Genomic DNA, 18,408 nt, shown 5'->3' with positions numbered 1-18,408 from the left:
TGGTTTACGGTGGTGGTTATGGTGATGGTGGTGATAGTGGTCGTGGTGTCGTAGGGTCAGGATGATTGTTCAGGCTGATGGCCGTGGTGGTTGTGGTGATGGTGTGATGGTGATGGTAGTGGTGGCAGTTGTGGCGGTGGTCATGGTGGTGGTGTCCATCGCTTGTGGTTGTGGTGGTGGTTGTGGTGGTGTTGGCTGTGTTGATGGTGGTGGTGGGGGTGGTGGTGGAGGGGATGGTGGTGGTGGTGGTAGTGGTGATGCTGGTGGTCGTGCTGGCGGTTGTGGTGGTGGTGGTTGTGGCGGTGGCCTATGTGGCCTTGGTGGTGTTGGTGGTGTTGGTGGTGCTTGTGGTAGTGGTGGTGGTGGTTGTGGTTATGGCCTTGGTGGCCTTGGTGGTGGCGGTTTTGATGTTGGCCGTAGTGGAGCTGGTGGTCGTGGTAGTGGGGATGTGGTGGCGGTGATGGTGGGGGTGATGGTTATGGTGGTGGTGATAGTGGTCAGGGTGTGGTAGGGGTGGCGATGATTGTTCAGGGTGGTGGCCGTGGTGGATGTGGTGATGGTGGTGATGGTGGTGGTCGTGGTGGCAGTTGTGGTGGTGGTCAAGATAGTGGTGTCCATCCCGGTGGTGGTGGTCGTAGCAATTGTTATCGTGGTGGTGGTGGTTGTGGTGGTAGTGGCTGTGGTGGTGGTAGCCGACATGGGTGTCGTGGCAGTGGTCGTGGTAGTGGTCGTGGGGTTGGTGGCTGTGGTGGTGCTGGTGCTGGTGCTGGTGGATGTCCTGGTGATGGCCGTGGTGGTGGTGGTAGCCGTGGTGGTGGTCGTGGTGGTCGTTGTGGTTGTGGTAGTGGTTGTGGTGGTGGTGTTGTTGGCCATGGTGGTGGTTGTGGTGGTGGTGGTGGTTGTGATGGTGGTGGTAGTCGTGGTGGTGGTGATGGTCGTGAGGTTGGTGGCTGTGGTGGTGGTGCTGGTGGTGGTGCTGATGGATGTGCTGGTGATGGACGTGGTGGTGGTGGCCTTGGTAGAAGTGGTGGTGGTGATGGTGATTGTCGTTGTGGTGGTGGTGGTTTTTGTAGTTGTGGTGGTTAGGTTATGGTGGTCTTGCTACTGCTGGTGGTTATGGCGGTGGTGGTGGTGGTGGTGGCGGTGGTGGTGGTGGAGCTGGTGGTGCTGGTGATGGTTATGGTAGTGGTGGTGGCCGTGGCGGAGTTCGTGGTGGTAATGGTGGTGATATTGGTAGTGGTGGTGATGATCGTGGTGGTGGGGGTGGCCATGGTTGCGGTGGAGGTGGTGGTAGGGTTGGTGGCCATGGGTGTAGTGGTGGTGGTGGTGGGTTGTAGTAGCGGTGGTGATGGTGGTGGTGGTGGTGGCCGTGGTGGGGGTTGTCGTGGTGGCCGAGGTGGTTGTAATGGTAGTGGTGGTTGTGGTAGTGGTGGTGATGGTGGTGGTGGTGATGGTGGTGGTGGAAGTGGTAGGGGTCGTGTTGGGGGTCGTGGTGGTGGTTGTGGTGGTGGTTGTGGTTGTGGTGGTGGTGGTGTTGGCCATGGTGGTCGTTCTGGTGGTGGGGTTGGTGGTCCTGGTGGTGGCGGGGGTTGTGGTGATGGTGGTAGTTGTGGTGGTGACAGTGGTTGTGGTGGTGGTGGTTGTAGTGGTGGTAGCCAACATGGGTGTCGTGACGGTGGTCATGGTGGTTGTCGTGGGGTTGGTGGCTGTGGTACTGGTGCTGGTGCTGGTGCTGGTGGATGTGCTGGTGATGGACGTGGTGGTGGTGGTAGCTGTGGTGGTGGTGGTGGTGGTGGTTTTGGTTGTGGTGGTGGTGGCTTTAGTGGAAGTGGTGGTGGTGATTGTCGTTGTGGTGGGGTGCTTTTTGTAGTTGTGGTGGTAAGTGTTGTGGTGGTTTTGGTGGTGGTGGTGGTGGTAGTGGTGGTGGTGGAGGTGGTGGTGGTGGTTGTGGTAGTGGTGGTGGCCGTGGTGGAGTTCGTGGTGGTAGTGGTGGTGGTGATTGTGGTATTGGTGGTGATGATGGTGGTTGTGGGGGAGGTCGTGGTTGCGGTGGAGGTGATGGTAGGGTGGTAGTCGTGGGTGTAGCGGTGGTGGTGGTGGGTTGTGGTAGCGGTGGTGATGGTGGTCGTGGTGGTGGTGGTGGTGGTGGGTTGTGGTAGCGGTGGTGATGGTGGTCGTGGTTATGGCCTTAGTGGCCTTGGTGGTGGCGGTTCTGGTGCTGGTCGTAGTGGAGCTGGTGGTCGTGGTAGTGGTGGATGTGGTGGTGGTGATGGTGGGGGTGATGGTTATGGTGGTAGTGGTGATAGTGGTCAGGGTGTGGTAGGGGTGGCGATGATTGTTCAGGGTGGTGGCCGTGGTGGTGGTCGTGGTGGTCATTGTGGTTGTGGTAGTGGTTGTGGTGGTGGTGTTGTAGGCCATGGTGGTGGTTGTGGTGGTGGTGGTGGTTGTGATGGTGGTGGTAGTCGTGGTGGTGGTGATGGTCGTGAGGTTGGTGGCTGTGGTGGTGGTGCTGGTGGTGGTGCTGATGGATGTGCTGGTGATGGACGTGGTGGTGGTGGTAGCCGTGGTGGTGGTGGTGGTGGGGTTTTGGTTGTGGTGGTTGATGAAGGCGTGACCACCTCCTTAGAAGCTCCCTCAAGAAGGATCACTAGAAGCATGTCTAGAGGGGAGTCTTCTATTCCATCACCTTTATCTTTGTTTTGCATTACTTTAGTTTGAATTCCCTAAGTTGGTTTCTAGTTGACTTGTTGACTTTGATCCAAAGTTGACCTTTGACCAAGATTAGATTAACTTAAACCAACATGCTAATCCTTGTTTGTCTTGTTTTGTAGGTAATTAAGAGAAAGTAGAGCATGGCTAGGTGGCACTTGGTGATTGGAGCACTTGGATGAAGTGGAAGAGAGAGGAAAGCAAAAAGCATAAAGCAAAAGCAAAAGTAGACATGTACCTTGTCTCCTTTTGCCTTTGTGGTTTATGCCTTAGAAGGTCACTTGGTCTCCTTCCTCTTTTGGCCTAGAATCCTCATGGGAATGCCTCCACCAATCATCTCCCTTCACTTGGCCAAGACTCACTCTCACATTAGGTTTAGGGTTTGCTAGTTAATCCTTTTTCATGTTTTTGTATTTGCTAAAGGACCCCTATGAACTCCTATTTAAAGGGTGCTCCTTGTCTTGTAAAAGGGTTGATCATTTTGTTTCTAAACTATTGTGTTTCAACCATTAAATTTTCGTGAGCTCTCCTTCCTAGAAGTGAACTCACCTTTGCCTTATCTTGCTTGCAAGTGGCGGCACCATCACTCATCTCTAGGGTTGGTTGGCTTAGATCCCCCCTATGAGTGGCGTGCTTCTTCCATGCTTCATCTTCTATGCTTTCCATTTTTATTGTTTCTTCTTTCATTTTGCTCTTTAGTGTTGTTATTGTCGTTGTGTTTAAGCTTGAATCCAACTCTCTTCTTCCTTTCATGAGCTTGAGAAATGAACCTTCACATCTAGATAGCATGCTATCTTAATGTCCAGTGGGAATTTTCAAAAAGCTTTCTTAAACAACTTCACCATATTCATAACTCTAAAAGGAAACAAGATAATCCTTCATCATTTGGTATCTAGAGCTTTGGTTGTCCTTGAATATGGTGTTTTCATGTTCTAACCTTGTCTTGTGTAGCTATCTTTTAATGGTTCACATAAAAACAATGCTGGCAGAAACTGTTCACGATTTTAAAAGATTAAACTGCACCTGCTCAGTGGTCCAAAAATTACGTTCTTGATGTCCAAAGAAAGCTCTGTTAGTCTAGTTTTTAACAAAAAAGAACCAATGCATTTGGAGTTCTGTGGAGAGAGTTATGATTGAAATAGTGAGCAAAGGTCAGAGCTGCCGAGATCACCGCGAATCAACGTTTTTCAGGTTATGTTGGACAGTTTTGGCTACTGTTTTGTTACTCTTCTTACTCCTAAATGTTGTTGGATAACATGTCTTTGTGTGCTTAATCATTGACCTTCATTTCCAAAAGTTTAAATGCATGATAGCTACATGTTTGAGTCTTTAAATGTGCCTAACTTTTGCTTGAGTCATATGTCATATGTTAGCTTGAAGTTTTCTTATTCTTGTTTTTCCAAGTATTTGAATCTTGCTTTCACTTTATGTCTTGCTTGATGTATGCTCCATGAAATTGATTTTGGCCTAAAACTTGAGGAACTAAGTGTCCAAGCCACCTAAAACTCTTTCTACCATTTTATGAAACTAGTTGTGAAAGAAGAAAATTTGCACCAATTTTTGCCTAAAAACCAGAGCAACCTTGCTCCTTGGTGAACTAAAAGTGTGTTTTTCACTAGGTGTTATGCTACTAGTTTTCATACTTGAGAATTGGGTGATATTGGCTAATTAGTTCCATGCTTTAACTTGGTTATGATCTTTCTTGGTGTATGCATGATTTAAGACTTGAAGATGCTTGTCAAGTACTTTCCATAGAGTCTTAAAATTTGCTTTTCTTGTTAGTCTTGTTCAAAGTTTTGTCACCAAATTTTTCTTTCCTTAGAGTTTAGCTTTCCTTGTTTTTGTGCTTTTCTTGCTTGTCACTAGGTGTTCTTTGTTTTGTCTTAGTAGTTTTCTTTTCTTGAAACTCTTGGGTGTTGTGGCCGAATCACTTGTCTTGCATTTGAAAGGTTTTGAACAAGTTTTTAAAAGTGTTTGCTTCACTCCTTTGGTGGATTTTGAGTGCTAGCCTTGCCTTGTTACTTTGGGAGTGTGATCTAAACACTTGGGTTGCATTTTGGGTTGGATTTGGTCTCGATTTTCATGTTGTCTAACCCTAATCCATTTATTTTGTCTCGGATTTGAGTGTTTTTGTTGTAGGAATCATGGCAAGTTCATCAAATGCACCTACACCAAAAAAAAAATACATTGATGAGATTGCTTCGGATTTGGAGTTGTCTAGGAAGAGGCCTTTGAACAATTGAGAAAGACAAGGAGCAAAGTGACCTAAGAATCCAAGAGCACATTCAAAGGCTTGAAGCTAAAGAGCAAGAAAGAGAGGCTAGGAAAAGAGGGCATTCTAGGCGCAACCCATCACAAGAGAAGCAAACTCCAAAGATTCCTAAGTTCTATGGAGGAAGTGATCGCAAAGTCTTCCTTGATTGGGAAGCTAAAGTTGATCAAATTTTCAATGAAAATCATGTAAAGGATCAAACACAAGTTGATCTAGTAGTTTTAGGATTTTTGGAGTATGCCAATACTTGGTGGCATAAAGTTTGTAAGAATTATGACCAAGGGCCACCCGCGGCTTCTTGATGGACATTAAAACTCTTATGCGCGCTAGATTTGTTCCTCCCTCCTATAGGAAGGAACTTCTTTTGAAGCTCCAAAGGCTTCACCAAGGTCCTATGAGTGTGAGTGAGTACTTTAAAGAATTAGAGTCTCAAATGTGTAGGGTTGAACATTTTGAAGTAAAAACACTCTTGTGTCTCAACCATTTGTGAGAGTTTCCTCCCTTGGGAGTGAATACTTTTAAGCCTTATCTTGCATAGCAAGTGGCGGCACACATCCACTCATCTTCAAGGTTGCCATGGCTTCTAGCCTAGCCTTGTAGTGGCGTGCTTCTCACATTTTTACCATTTCTTTCCTTTCCATTTTATGTTTTCTTCTTCCTTTAATTGTTCTTGGTTTTCTATGGTTTATGTGCTTTCCATTTCCTTTTTTTTGAATCAATCCATCATCTTCTTCTCTTGAGCTTTGTGAAAGGAACCTTCACATCTAGATAGCTTGCTATCTTAATGTCCAGTGGGGATTTCACTTAGCTTTCTTAATCAACTCACACCATATTCAATAATCTTAAAAGAACAAGATAATCCTTCATCATTTGGTATCTAGAGCTGGTTGTCTTGAATATGGTGTTTTCATGTTCTAACCTTGTCTTGTGTAGCTATCTTTGAATGGTCCACATAAAAACAATGCTGGCAGAAACTGTTCACGATTTTAAAAGATTAAACTGCACCTGCTCAGTGGTCCAAAAATTACGTTCTTGATGTCAAAAGAAAGCTCTGTGAGTCTAGTTTTAACAAAAAAAGAACCAATGCATTTGGAGTTCTGTGGAGAGAGTTATGATTGAAATAGTGAGCAAAGGTCAGAGCTGCCGAGAATCAACGTTTTTCAGGTTATGTTGGGCAGTTTTGGCTTTTTTTGTTACTCTTCTTACTCCTAAATGTGGTTGGATAACATGTCTTTGGATGCTTAGTCTTTGAGCCTCAAATCCATGAGTTTAAATGCATGATAGCTACATGTTTGTGTCTTTGTGTATGTCATGTTGAGTCTTTAAATGTGTCTAACTTTTGCTTGAGTCATATGTCATATGCTTCTTTGAGTTTTCTTATTCTTGTTTCTAAGTATTTGAGCTATTGCATGAGATCTATGCCTTTTGTTGTAGCATGCTCCTTGAAATTGATTTTGACCTAATTTTTAAGGAACTAAGTGTTCAAGACACCCTAAAATATCCTTCTCATCATCTTAAGTACCTAGTTTTGAAAAGAAAAATTATTTTCATGACCAAAAACAGTTTGGCCAAGAGCTAATGTGTTGCTTGGTGAATCCATTTGGCCATTTTTACTAGGTGTTATGCTACCAAATTTTATACTTGGATTTTGGGTGATATTGGCAAATTAGTTCCATGCTTTAACTTGGTTATGATCTTTCTTGGTGTATGCATAATTTGAGGTATAATCTTGGCTTGTTCAAATGCTTTCCATAGAGTCTTTAAAAGTGTTTTTCATTGCTTTAGTCTTGTTCAAGTTTTGTCTTTAAAACAAAATTTCCTTAGAAGTTAAACTTTCTTGTTTTTGTGCTTTTCTTGCTTGTCACTAGGTGTTCTTTGTTGTGTCTTAGTAGTTTTCTTTTCTTGAAACTCTTGGGATGTTGTGGCCGAATCACTTGTCTTGCATTTGAAAGGTTTTGAACAAGTTTTTAAAAGTGTTTGCTTCACTCCTTTGGTGGATTTTGAGTGCTAGCCTTGCCTTGTTACTTTGGGAGAGTGATCTAAACACTTGGGTTACAATTTGGGTTGGATTTGGTCTCGGTTTTCATGTTGTCTAACCTCTAATCCATTTATTTTGTCTCGGATTTGAGTGTTTTTGTTGTAGGAATCATGGCAAGTTCATCAAATGCACCTACACCAAACAAAAACAATACATTGATGAGATTGCTTCGGGATTTGGAGTTGTCTAGGAAGGAGGCCTTTGAACAATTGAGAAAAGACAAGGAGCAAAGTGACCTAAGAATCCAAGAGCACATTCAAAGGCTTGAAGCTAGAGAAAGAAAGAGAGCTAGGAAAAGAGGGCATTCTAGGCGCAACCCATCACAAGAGAAGCAAACTCCAAAGATTCCTAAGTTCTATGGTGGAAGTGATCCCAAAATCTTCCTTGATTGGGAAGCTAAAGTTGATCAAATTTTCAATGAAAATCATGTAAAGGATCAAGCACAAGTTGATCTAGTAGTTTTAGGATTTTTGGAGTATGCCAATACTTGGTGGCATAAAGTTTGTAAGAATTATGACCAAGGGCCACCCGCGGCTTCTTGGATGGACATTAAAACTCTTATGCGCGCTAGATTTGTTCCTCCCTCCTATAGGAAGGAACTTCTTTTGAAGCTCCAAAGGCTTCACCAAGGTTCTATGAGTGTGAGTGAGTACTTTAAAGAATTAGAGTCTCAAATGCGTAGGGTTGAAATAAAAGAAACTAACAAAGAGAAAATAAAAAGATTTGTGAGTGGTCTTAGGAGAGACATACAAGACCAAGTAGAGTTGTATGAGTACTCCACTCTTGAAAATGTTTTCACACTTGCCCTTGGGATTGAAATTCAATTGAAAAGAAAAAGAAGGGCAAGGAAGAGTTACTCACCCAACCACTACTTTAGTCACTCATGGAAGGGAAAGGATAAAAGAAACATGATAAGTTCCCTTCTAACTCTCATCAAGAACCACCAAGTAAAAGTAAGTCACCAAGTGATCACATTCACCATTCCACTTCTCAAAGATCAAGTTCCATTAAATGTTTTAAATGTTTGGGTTATAATCACATTGCTTTAAATTGCCCAACCAAAAGGACCATGATCTTAAAGAAGAGTAATGATGTTGAAAGTGAACACTCATCTCCCCATTCTCTTTCAAAAGAATCTTCTTCCTCTAGTAAAACTAAAATTTTTGAGAAAGACCCTATGTTATTAAGGCGCATGATAGGTCAAGATCAAAGTGAGCTTGAGCCAACTCAAAGAGAAAACATTTTTCAATCTAGATGCAAAATTAACAAATGGGTTTGCTCTCTAATTATTGATGGAGGAAGTAGTACCAATGTAGCTAGCACAAGGTTGGTGGAAAAGCTTAGCTTAGAGACCATTCCTCATGCTAAGCCCTACAAGCTTGCTTGGATAAGTAAAGAGGGAGAAATAGATGTCAATAAACAAGTCCTAATTAACTTCTCTATAGGAAGCTACAAAGATGAGGTGCTATGTGATGTTGTTCCCATGGAAGTCACACATATCTTACTAGGTAGGCCATGGCAATTTGATAAACAAACTTTACATGATGGCCATACCAACCAATACATTTTCTTCAAAAATGGGAAAAAGACAACTTTACTACCTCTATCACCTCAAGAAGTTAATAAGGATAGAAATATAATAAGAAAAGATAAAGAAGAAAAAGAAAAGGGGCAAGCTTTCACCAAGGTGTTACTTGCCTACAAAAAAATTCTTCCAAAGCAAGATGTGCATCACTCTTCCTTCTCTTCCCAAGCCAAAAAGGAAGGCCCAAAGCATAAGCAAGAGAGGAAGAGTAGTCTAGAAAATAAAGATGGCCTAACCAAAGCTAGGGGTAATACCCTTAGAAAGGATGGAACAAAGCTCATAAAAGGGAGCGCAAATCCTCCCCCAAATCAAGTCAAGCTCCATCTACAAAGGCTTAAAGAATTTGTGGTCAAATTCTCTCCAAGAAGGGGAGGATGATGAAGGATTGACCCCAACCAAGGATGGAGGCACATGCTTAAGAAGACTAAGCATGTTTAGAAAGGAAGTTCACTAATCCTTCATCCCTTTCATTTGTGTTTGTTATTTTTGATTCCCTAAGTTGACTTAGTTGAATCAACTTTAGTTGACTTGTTGACCTTTGACTAGGTTTGACTTGTTGACTATAGTTGACTTGACTTAAGCCAACATGCTAATCTATGTTTATTTGCTTTGTAGGTTAATTAGGAGTAAGAAAGCAATGCTAGGTGGCGCATGGTGATTGGGGAGCATAAATGATGTGGAGGAGAGAGTAAAGCAAAGGCATAAAGCATAAAGTAAAAGGCATAAAGCAAGTGTACCTATGTACCTTTGGTCTCCTTTGTTTTTAGCACACTTTGGCCACTTTTTGGAGACATATGAGACACATTCTTTGTCTCCTTTTGTGCTAGAACGAAATTAGCCTTGCACACACCATAGTTAGCTCTTTTGTCTCTCATTTTTGTAACCTTATTTGACCTAGTTTCTAGAAGCTAGGGTTAGGTTTTTGTAGAGACATCCTTAGGTATCTTTTATTTGCTTAGAGGCCCCTAAACTCTTCTATATAAGGGGTGCTCCTAGACATGTAAAAGGGTTGAACATTTTGAAGTAAAAACACTCTTGTGTCTCAACCATTTGTGAGAGTTTCCTCCCTTGGGAGTGAATACTTTTAAGCCTTATCTTGCATAGCAAGTGGCGGCACACATCCACTCATCTTCAAGGTTGCCATGGCTTCTAGCCTAGCCTTGTAGTGGCGTGCTTCTCACATTTTTACCATTTCTTTCCTTTCCATTTTATGTTTTCTTCTTCCTTTAATTGTTCTTGGTTTTCTATGGTTTATGTGCTTTCCATTTCCTTTTTGTTTTGAATCAATCCATCATCTTCTTCTCTTGAGCTTTGTGAAAGGAACCTTCACATCTAGATAGCTTGCTATCTTAATGTCCAGTGGGGATTTCACTTAGCTTTCTTAATCAACTCACACCATATTCAATAATCTTAAAAAGAACAAGATAATCCTTCATCATTTGGTATCTAGAGCTTTGGTTGTCCTTGAATATGGTGTTTTCATGTTCTAACCTTGTCTTGTGTAGCTATCTTTGAATGGTCCACATAAAAACAGTGCTGGCAGCAACGTGTGCGTTTTTGAAAAAAATACTGCAGCTAGCTCAGTGGTCCAAAAGTAACGTTCTTTATATCAAAGAAAGCTCTGTGAGTCTAGTTTCCAACAAAAAAAGAATTAACGCATTTGGAGTTCTGTGGAGAGAGTTATGATCAAATGAGTGAGCAAAGGTCAGAGCTGCCGAGAATACGAAAAACAACGTTTTCAGGTTATGTTGTGGCAATTTTGGCTTCGGTTTTGTGACTCTTTTGCTCCTAAATGTGGTTGGATAACATGTCTTTGGATGCTTGAGTCTCTTGTCATATGCTTCTTTGAGTTTTCTTGTTCTTGTTTCTAAGTATTTGAGCTATTGCATGAGATCTATGCCTTTTGTTGTTGTATGCTCCTTGAAATTGATTTTGACCTAATTTTTTGGGAACTAAGTGTTCAAGACACCCTAAAATATCCTTCTCATCATCTTAAGTACCTAGTTTTGAAAAGAAAAATTATTTTCATGACCAAAAACAGTTTGGCCGAGAGCTAATGTGTTGCTTGGTGAATCCATTTGGCCATTTTTACTAGGTGTTATGCTACCAAATTTTATACTTGGATTTTGGGTGATATTGGCAAATTAGTTCCATGCTTTAACTTGGTTATGATCTTTCTTGGTGTATGCATAATTTGAGGTATAATCTTGGCTTGTTCAAATGCTTTCCATAGAGTCTTTGAAAGTGCTTTTCATTGCTTTAGTCTTGTTCAAGTTTTGTCTTTAAAAACAAGTTTCCTTAGAAGTTAAACTTTCTTGTTTTTTGAGCTTTGCTTGCTTGTCTTTAGGTAATCTTTGTTTTGTCTTAGTAGTTTTCTTTTCCTTGTCTTCCTAGAGTGTTGTGGCCGAGCCACTTGTTTGAGCTTTGAAAAGGTTTTCATCTCTTTAAAGGTGTTTTCACTTGTTTGGAAGGTTTTTGAGTGCTAGCCTTGCTTGTGTGCTTTGGAGTGTGATCAAAAACACTTGGGTGCTTGAGAAGACCACACTTGGTCTCGGGTTTGAATTTTTGTTAGCTAACCTCTTCCTTGTCTCGGTTTTGGTGAGTATTTGGTGTAGGAACATGAATATGGATCCAATCTTGGAGGTAGAAGAAGAGGAGGGTCGGCTCACCTTATTCCCCTCCCATGGTGACTCCTATGGCCCAAGAAAGTGACAAATGACCCTTGCCAACATCTTACGTGAGATGGAAGTGAGTAGGAGAGAAACTTTTGACCAATTGAGGGCGGATAGGAGGCAAAGTGAGATCTTCCTACAAGAGCACATCCAAAGACTTGAGCTTAGGGAAGATGAGAGGAGAAGGAGGAGTCCTCTTCCCGAGGACTCTAGCCATGGTGGAAGAAGAAGAAGACACGGCTATGATGGTGGTGGAAGGCGCAATCAACTCCCACAAAGACAACCTCCACCAATCAAGATTCCAAAGTTCAAGGGGGAGAATGATCCAAACCTCTACATAGAGTGGGAGCAAAAAGTGGACCAAATCTTCAATATTCATTTAGTTAGTGATCAAGAACAAGTAGATTTAGTAGTTTTAGAATTTGAAGATTATGCCATGACATGGTGGCATCAATTGTGTATGGACAATATTAACCAAGAGCCACCCGCGGCCTCTTGGATGGACATTAAAACTTTGATGCGCGCTAGATTTGTTCCTCCTACTATAGGAGGGAGACTCTTTGAAGCTCCAAAGGCTTCAACAAGGGTCTATGTGTGTGAATGAATATTTTAAAATGATGGAGTCCATGCTTCTCAAAGTAGGACTCCAATTTGAAAGTGAAGAAGAAAAGGTAGCTAGATTTGTGAGTGGTCTTAGAAGAGAAGTTCAAGATGTAGTTGAGTTGTATGAGTATTCCACTCTTGACAAAATTTTACACTTGGCCTTAAAAGTTGAAAGTCAATTGAAAAAGAAACAAGAGGCCAAGAGGAATACTTCATACAATGAATACTACTCTAGAACTTGGAAAGGAAAAGAAAGAAAGGATGAGAAACCACCTTCCAAAGACCACCCACCTAGGACTAATTCGTCTAGAACCTCCCATGAAAGTGCAAACTCTTCTCAAAGTTCAAGAACTAGTTCCATCAAATGTTTTAAGTGTTTGGGCTATGGTCACATTGCTTCAAATTGCCCAACAAAGAGGAAACATGATCTTGAACCCTAAAGGAGAGGTTGAAAGTGAACATTCTTCTCCCCCTCCCCTAAAAGTTCTTCCTCCCACACTTCTTCCCAATCTTCAAGTGAGGATGAAATCAAACCTAATGAAGGAGGTTTGTTGGTGGTTAGGCGCATGCTAGGCCAAGTGCCTAAAGAATTTGAAAACCAAAGAGAAAATATTTTCACTCAAGGTGCCAAATCAACAACAAAACTTGCTCCCTCATAATTGATAGTGGAAGTTGTGTTAATATGGCTAGCACAAGGGTTGTGGACAAGCTTGGCTTGAAAACCATCCCTCATGCCAAGCCCTATAAGCTTTCTTGGCTTAGTGAGGAAGGTGAGATTAAAGTGGACAAACAAGTCCTTATTAACTTCTCCATTGGAAACTACAAAGATGAGGTATTATGTGACTTAGTGCCCATGGAAGCAACCCACATTTTATTAGGAAGGCCATGGCAATTTGATAGGAAAGCTTTTCATGATGGCCATGCCAACAAATTTACATTTAGCTTCCAAGGCAAAAGATCACATTACTACCTCTTTCACCAAGAGAAGTCAATGAGGACCAATTGCAAATGATAAAGAAAGAAAAGAAGAGAAGGCGCAAAAGAAGGCGCAAGGCATGGCAATGAGTCCAAGAAGAGCATGATCACCCTCAAAGGGGTGAAGAGGTAATGCTTGCCCAAAAACCCATCATCCTAGCTTATCCTAGTGAATCTTCCCCCTCCTTCCAAAACCCTCACTCTAGATGTCCCTTAGACTTGTCATTAGTCTTAGATGAGTTCAAAGATGTTTTTCAAAAACCTCCAAAGGGTCCCACCCCTAAGAGGTATAGAACACCAAATTGATTTCATACAAGGCTCATCTTTGCCTAATAGGCCAGCCATAGGACTAGTCCCGAGGAGGCTAAGGAAATCAAAAACAAGTGAATGAGTTGTTAGAAAAGGGGTGGGTGCAACATAGCATGAGTCCTTGTGCAATGCCCGTGATTCTTATCCCCAAAAAGGATGGAACATGGAGAATGTGCATAGGTTGTAGGGCTATCAACAACATAACCATCAAGTATAGGCATCCTATTCCTAGATTAGATGATTTGATTGATGAGTTACATGGTGCAACCATATTTTCCAAAATAGACTTGAAGAGTGGGTACAATCAAATTAGAATCAAAGAAGGTGATGAATGGAACACCTCTTTCAAGACTAAGTTTGGATTATATGAGTGGTTAGTCATGCCTTTTGGCTGACCAATGCACCTAGTACATTCATGAGACTCATGCACCATGTTCTTAGAGAGTTCTTAGGGAAGTTGTTGTGGTGTACTTTGATGACATTCTCATTTATAGTATGTCTCAAGATGACCACTTGCATCATTTAAGGAGTGTGTTAGAGACTTAAGGAAAGCATCTTTGTATGCTAACATGGAGAAATGTGTGTTTGGGATAGATCATGTCATCTTCCTAGGTTTCAAAATAAATCAACATGGGGTCCATGTGGACCAAGAAAAAGTGATGGCCATCAAGGGTGGCCTCCCCAAAGAATGGTTTAAGAATTCGTGGTCGAATTCTCTCCAAGAAGGGGAGGATGATGAAGGCGTGACCACCTCCTTAGAAGCTCCCTCAAGAAGGATCACTAGAAGCATGTCTAGAGGGGAGTCTTCTATTCCATCACCTTTATCTTTGTTTTGCATTACTTTAGTTTGAATTCCCTAAGTTGGTTTCTAGTTGACTTATTTTGGTTGACTTGTTGACTTTAATCCAAAGTTGACCTTTGACCAAGATTAGATTAACTTAAACCAACATGCTAATCCTTGTTTGTCTTGTTTTGTAGGTAATTGAGAGAAAGTAGAGCTGGCTAGGTGGCACTTGGTGATTGGAGCACTTGGATGAAGTGGAAGAGAGAGGAAAGCAAAAAGCATAAAGCAAAGCAAAAGTAGACATGTTTTGCCCTTTGTGTGGTTTATGCCTTAGAAGGTCACTTGGTCTCCTTCCTCTTTTGGCCTAGAATCCTCATGGGAATGCCTCCACCAATCATCTCCCTTCACTTGGCCAAGACTCACTCTCACATTAGGTTTAGGGTTTGCTAGTTAATCCTTTTTCATGTTTTTGTATTTGCTAAAGGACCCCTATGAACTCCTATTTAAAGGGTGCTCCTTGTCTTGTAAAAGGGTTGATCATTTTGTTTCTAAACTATTGTGTTTCAACCATTAAATTTTCGTGAGCTCTCCTTCCTAGAAGTGAACTCACCTTTGCCTTATCTTGCTTGCAAGTGGCGGCACCATCACTCATCTCTAGGGTTGGTTGGCTTAGATCCCCCCTATGAGTGGCGTGCTTCTTCCATGCTTCATCTTCTATGCTTTCCATTTTTATTGTTTCTTCTTTCATTTTGCTCTTTAGTGTTGTTATTGTCGTGTGTGTTTAAGCTTGAATCCAACTCTCTTCTTCCTTTCATGAGCTTGAGAAATGAACCTTCACATCTAGATAGCATGCTATCTTAATGTCCAGTGGGAATTTTCAAAAAGCTTTCTTAAACAACTTCACCATATTCATAACTCTAAAAGGAAACAAGATAATCCTTCATTAGTGGTGGTGGCCTTGGTGGAAGTGGTGGTGGTGATGGTGATTGTCGTTGTGGTGGTGGTGGTTTTTGTAGTTGTGGTGGTTAGTGTTATGGTGGTCTTACTACTGGTGGTGGTTATGGTGGTGGTGGTGGTGGTGGCGGTGGTGGTGGTGGAGCTGGTGGCACTGCTGATGGTTATGGTAGTGGTGGTGGCCGTGGCGGAGTTCGTGGTGGTGTGGGTGGTGATATTGGTAGTGGTGGTGATGATCGTGGTGGTAGGGGTGGCCATGGTTGCGGTGGTGGTGGTGGGTTGTGGTAGCGGTGGTGATGGTAGTAGTGGTGGTGGCCGTGGTGGGGGTTGTCGTGGTGGTCGAGGTGGTTGTAATGGTAGTGGTGGTTGTGGTAGTGGTGGTGATGGTGGTGATGGTGATGGTGGTGGTGGAAGTGGTGGGGGTCGTGGTGGTGGTTGTGGTGGTGGTTGTGGTTGTGATGGTGGTGGTGTTGGCCACGGTGGTCGTTGTGGTGGTGGGGTTGGTGGTCCTGGTGGTGGCGGTGGTTGTGGTGATGGTGGTGGTTGTGGTGGTGACAGTGGTTGTGGTGGTGGTGGTTGTAGTGGTGGTAGCCAAGATGGGTGTCGTGACGGTGGTCATGGTGGTTGTGGTGGGGTTGGTGGTTGTGGTGCTGGTGCTGGTGCGGGTGTTGGTGGATGTGCTGGTGATGGACGTGGTGGTGGTGGTAGCCGTGGTGGTGGTGGTGGTGGTGGTGGTTTTGGCTGTGGTGGTGGTGGCTTTAGTGGAAGTGGTGGTGGTGGTGATTGTCGTTGTGGTGGGGGTGGTTTTTGTAGATGTGGTGTTAAGTGTTTTGGTGGTTTTGGTGGTGGTGGTGGTGGTAGTGGTGGTGGTGGTGGTGGTGGTGGTTGTGGTAGTGTTGGTGGCCGTGGTGGAGTTCGTGGTGGTAGTGGTGGTGGTGATTGTGGTAGTGGTGGTGATGATGGTGGTTGTGGGGGAGGTCGTGGTTGCGGTGGAAGTGATGGTAGGGGTGGTAGTTGTGGGTGTAGCGGTGGTGGTGGTGGGTTGTGGTAGCGGTGGTGATGGTGGTCGTGGTGGTGGGTTGTGGTAGCGGTGGTGATGGTGGTCGTGGTTGTGGCCGTGGTGGTGGTGGCCATGGTGGTCGTGGTTGTTGTAATGGTGGTGGTGGTAGTGGTGGTGGTGGTAGTGGTTGTGGTAGTGGTAGTCGTGGAGGTGGTGGGTCTTGTTGTGATGGTGGGTCTTATTGTGATGGTGGGGGTCGTAGTCGTGGGGGTGGTGGTGGCCGTAGGTGTGGTGGTGGTAGCTACTGTAGGGGTGGCCGTTGTGGTGGTGTTGGTCATCGTGGTTGGGGTGGCGGATTACAGATTGGTCTCGTAAGAAGAAGTTTAGGGTTCAAGATTCTGGGTTTAGGGTTTAGGGTGTATGGTTTAGGGTTTAAGAGTCAGGATTTAGGGTTTACAGTTTACGATTTAGAGTTCAGGGTTTAGGGTTATGGCTTAAGGTTTCATGTTTCTGGTTTAGGGTTTACGGTTAGGGTGTACGGTTAGGGTTTAATGTTTATTGTTTATTGTTTAGGGTTTACGGTTTAGCGTTTACGGTTTAATGTTTAGAGTTTAGGTTTTAGGTTTTAAGGTTTAACGTTTAGAGTTTAGGGTTTAAGGTTTATGGTCAGTACTTAAGGTCAAGGGTGTATGGTTTGTTGTTGAGGGTGGTTGTGGTGGTGGTGGTGATGGAGGTTGTGGTGGTGGTGGTTGTGAGCGCGGTGGTGGTGGTGGTGGTGATGGTGATGGTAGTGGTGGTCGTGTAGGCGGTGGTGTCGTGGTGGTGGTTGTGATAGTGGTGGTGATGGTGGTGGTGGTGGTTGACGAAGTGTATGGTTAAGCTTTACTATTTAGTGTTTATGGTTCAGGGTTTATAGTTTAGGGTTTAAGGTTTAAGGTTTAGGTTTTAGGGTTTAAGGTTTAGTGCTTAGGGTTTAGGGTTTGGGGTTTAGGATTTAGGGTTTGTTGTTTAGTGTTTAGGGTGGTGGTGGTGGCCGTGGTGGTAGTGGTGGTGTCCATGGTGGTGGTTTCCGTGGGTGTGGTGGTGTTGGTGGTTGTCGTGTGGTGGTGGTGGTTGTGGTAGTAGTGGTGATGGTGGTCCTGGTGCCGTAGGGGTGAGGATGATTGTTTACGGTGGTTGCCGTGGTGGTTGTGGTGATGGTGGTGCTCGTGGTGGCGGTTCTGGTGGTGGTCATGGTGGTGGTGTCCATCGCAATGGTGGTGGTGCTGGCATTGGATATGGTGGTGGTGGTTGTGGTGGTTGTCGTGGTATTGGCTGTGTTGATGGTGGTGGTGGTGGTGGCGATGGTTGTCGTGGTTGTAGTGGTATTTTTTATGGTGGCGGTGGTGGTGTTCGAGGGGATGGTGGTAGTGGTGGTGGTGATTGTCGTGGTAGTGGTGGTGGGGGTCGTGATGGTGTTGGTTGTGGTGATGGCGGTGGTTGTGGTGGTGGTGGTTATAGTGATGGTAGCCAATGTAAGGGTGTGGCGGTGGTCATGGCGGTGGTAGTGGGGTTAGTGGCTGTGGTGGTAGTGGTGGTGGGTTGTGGTAGCGGTGGTGATGGTGGTGGTGGTGGTGGCCGTGGTGGGGGTTGTCGTGGTGGCCGAGGTTGTTGTGGTAGTAGTGGTGATGGTGGTGGTGGTGATGGTGGTGGTAAAAGTGGTGGGCGCCGTGTTGGGGGACATGGTGGTGGTTGTGGTGGTGGTTGTGGTTGTGGTGGTGGTGTTATTGGCCATGGTGGTCGTTGTGGAGGTTGTGGCGGTGGTGGTGGTGGTGGCCATGGCGGTGGTTGTAGTAGCCATGGTGGTGGTGGTGGTTGTCGTGGTTGCTTAATGGTGGTGATGGATGTTGATGGTGGTGGTGGTGGGGTTGGTGGTGGTGGTGGTGGTGGTGGTGGTGGTGGTAGTGGCGGTGTTGGTGGTGGCGGTGATTGTGTTCGTGGTTATGGTAGTGGTGGTGGTTGTAGTGGTGGTGACCATGGTGATGATTTTGGTAGTTGTGGTGATAGTGGGGTGGTGGTGGTGGTGCTTGTGGTTGTGGTGGTGGTGGTTGTGGTGGTGGCCTTGGTGGCCCTGGTGGTGGCGGTGGTGGTGCTGGCCGTAATGGAGGTAGTGGTGGTGGTGGTGATGGTTGTGGTGGTGGTGATGGTGGGGGTGCTGGTTGTGGTTGTGGTGGTGATAGCGGTCGTGGTGTGGTAGGGGTGGGGATGATGGTTTAGGGTGGCGGTTGTGGTGGTTGTGGTGATGGTTGTGATGATGGTGGTCGTGGTGGCGGTTGTGTTGGTGGTCATGGTGGTGGTGTCCATCGCGGTGGTGGTGGTGGCGTTGGTTGTGGTGGTGGTGCTGGTTGTGGTGGTTGTGGTGGTTATGATGGTGTTGGCTGTGGTGGTGGGGTTTATGGTGGTGGTAGTGGTTGTGGTGGTTATGGTGGTGTTGGTAGTGGTGGTGGTGGTGGTGGCGGTGGTTGTGG

The 18,408-nt window shown here is 44.6% G+C and overlaps 1 protein-coding gene across 1 annotated transcript; it reads left to right on the top strand.

The window, feature by feature from the left end:
• The first annotated feature begins 233 nt into the window (after nt 1-233).
• LOC114174453 (loricrin-like) lies at nt 234-17,914 on the top strand. Its single transcript, XM_028059293.1, has 10 exons — nt 234-341; nt 442-802; nt 918-1,086; nt 1,623-1,768; nt 2,111-2,368; nt 15,075-15,272; nt 15,796-15,985; nt 16,071-16,272; nt 16,947-17,807; nt 17,906-17,914. Exons 1-10 carry the CDS (start codon nt 234-236, stop codon nt 17,912-17,914), a joined length of 2,502 nt encoding a protein of 833 aa, XP_027915094.1.
• The last annotated feature ends 494 nt before the right edge of the window (nt 17,915-18,408 follow it).

Source organism: Vigna unguiculata, chromosome 2 (genome assembly GCF_004118075.2).
Source record: "Vigna unguiculata cultivar IT97K-499-35 chromosome 2, ASM411807v1, whole genome shotgun sequence".
Classification (NCBI taxonomy): domain Eukaryota; kingdom Viridiplantae; phylum Streptophyta; class Magnoliopsida; order Fabales; family Fabaceae; genus Vigna; species Vigna unguiculata.
Note: the sequence above shows the minus strand (reverse complement) of the source record. Positions and strands in the feature narration are given on the sequence as shown.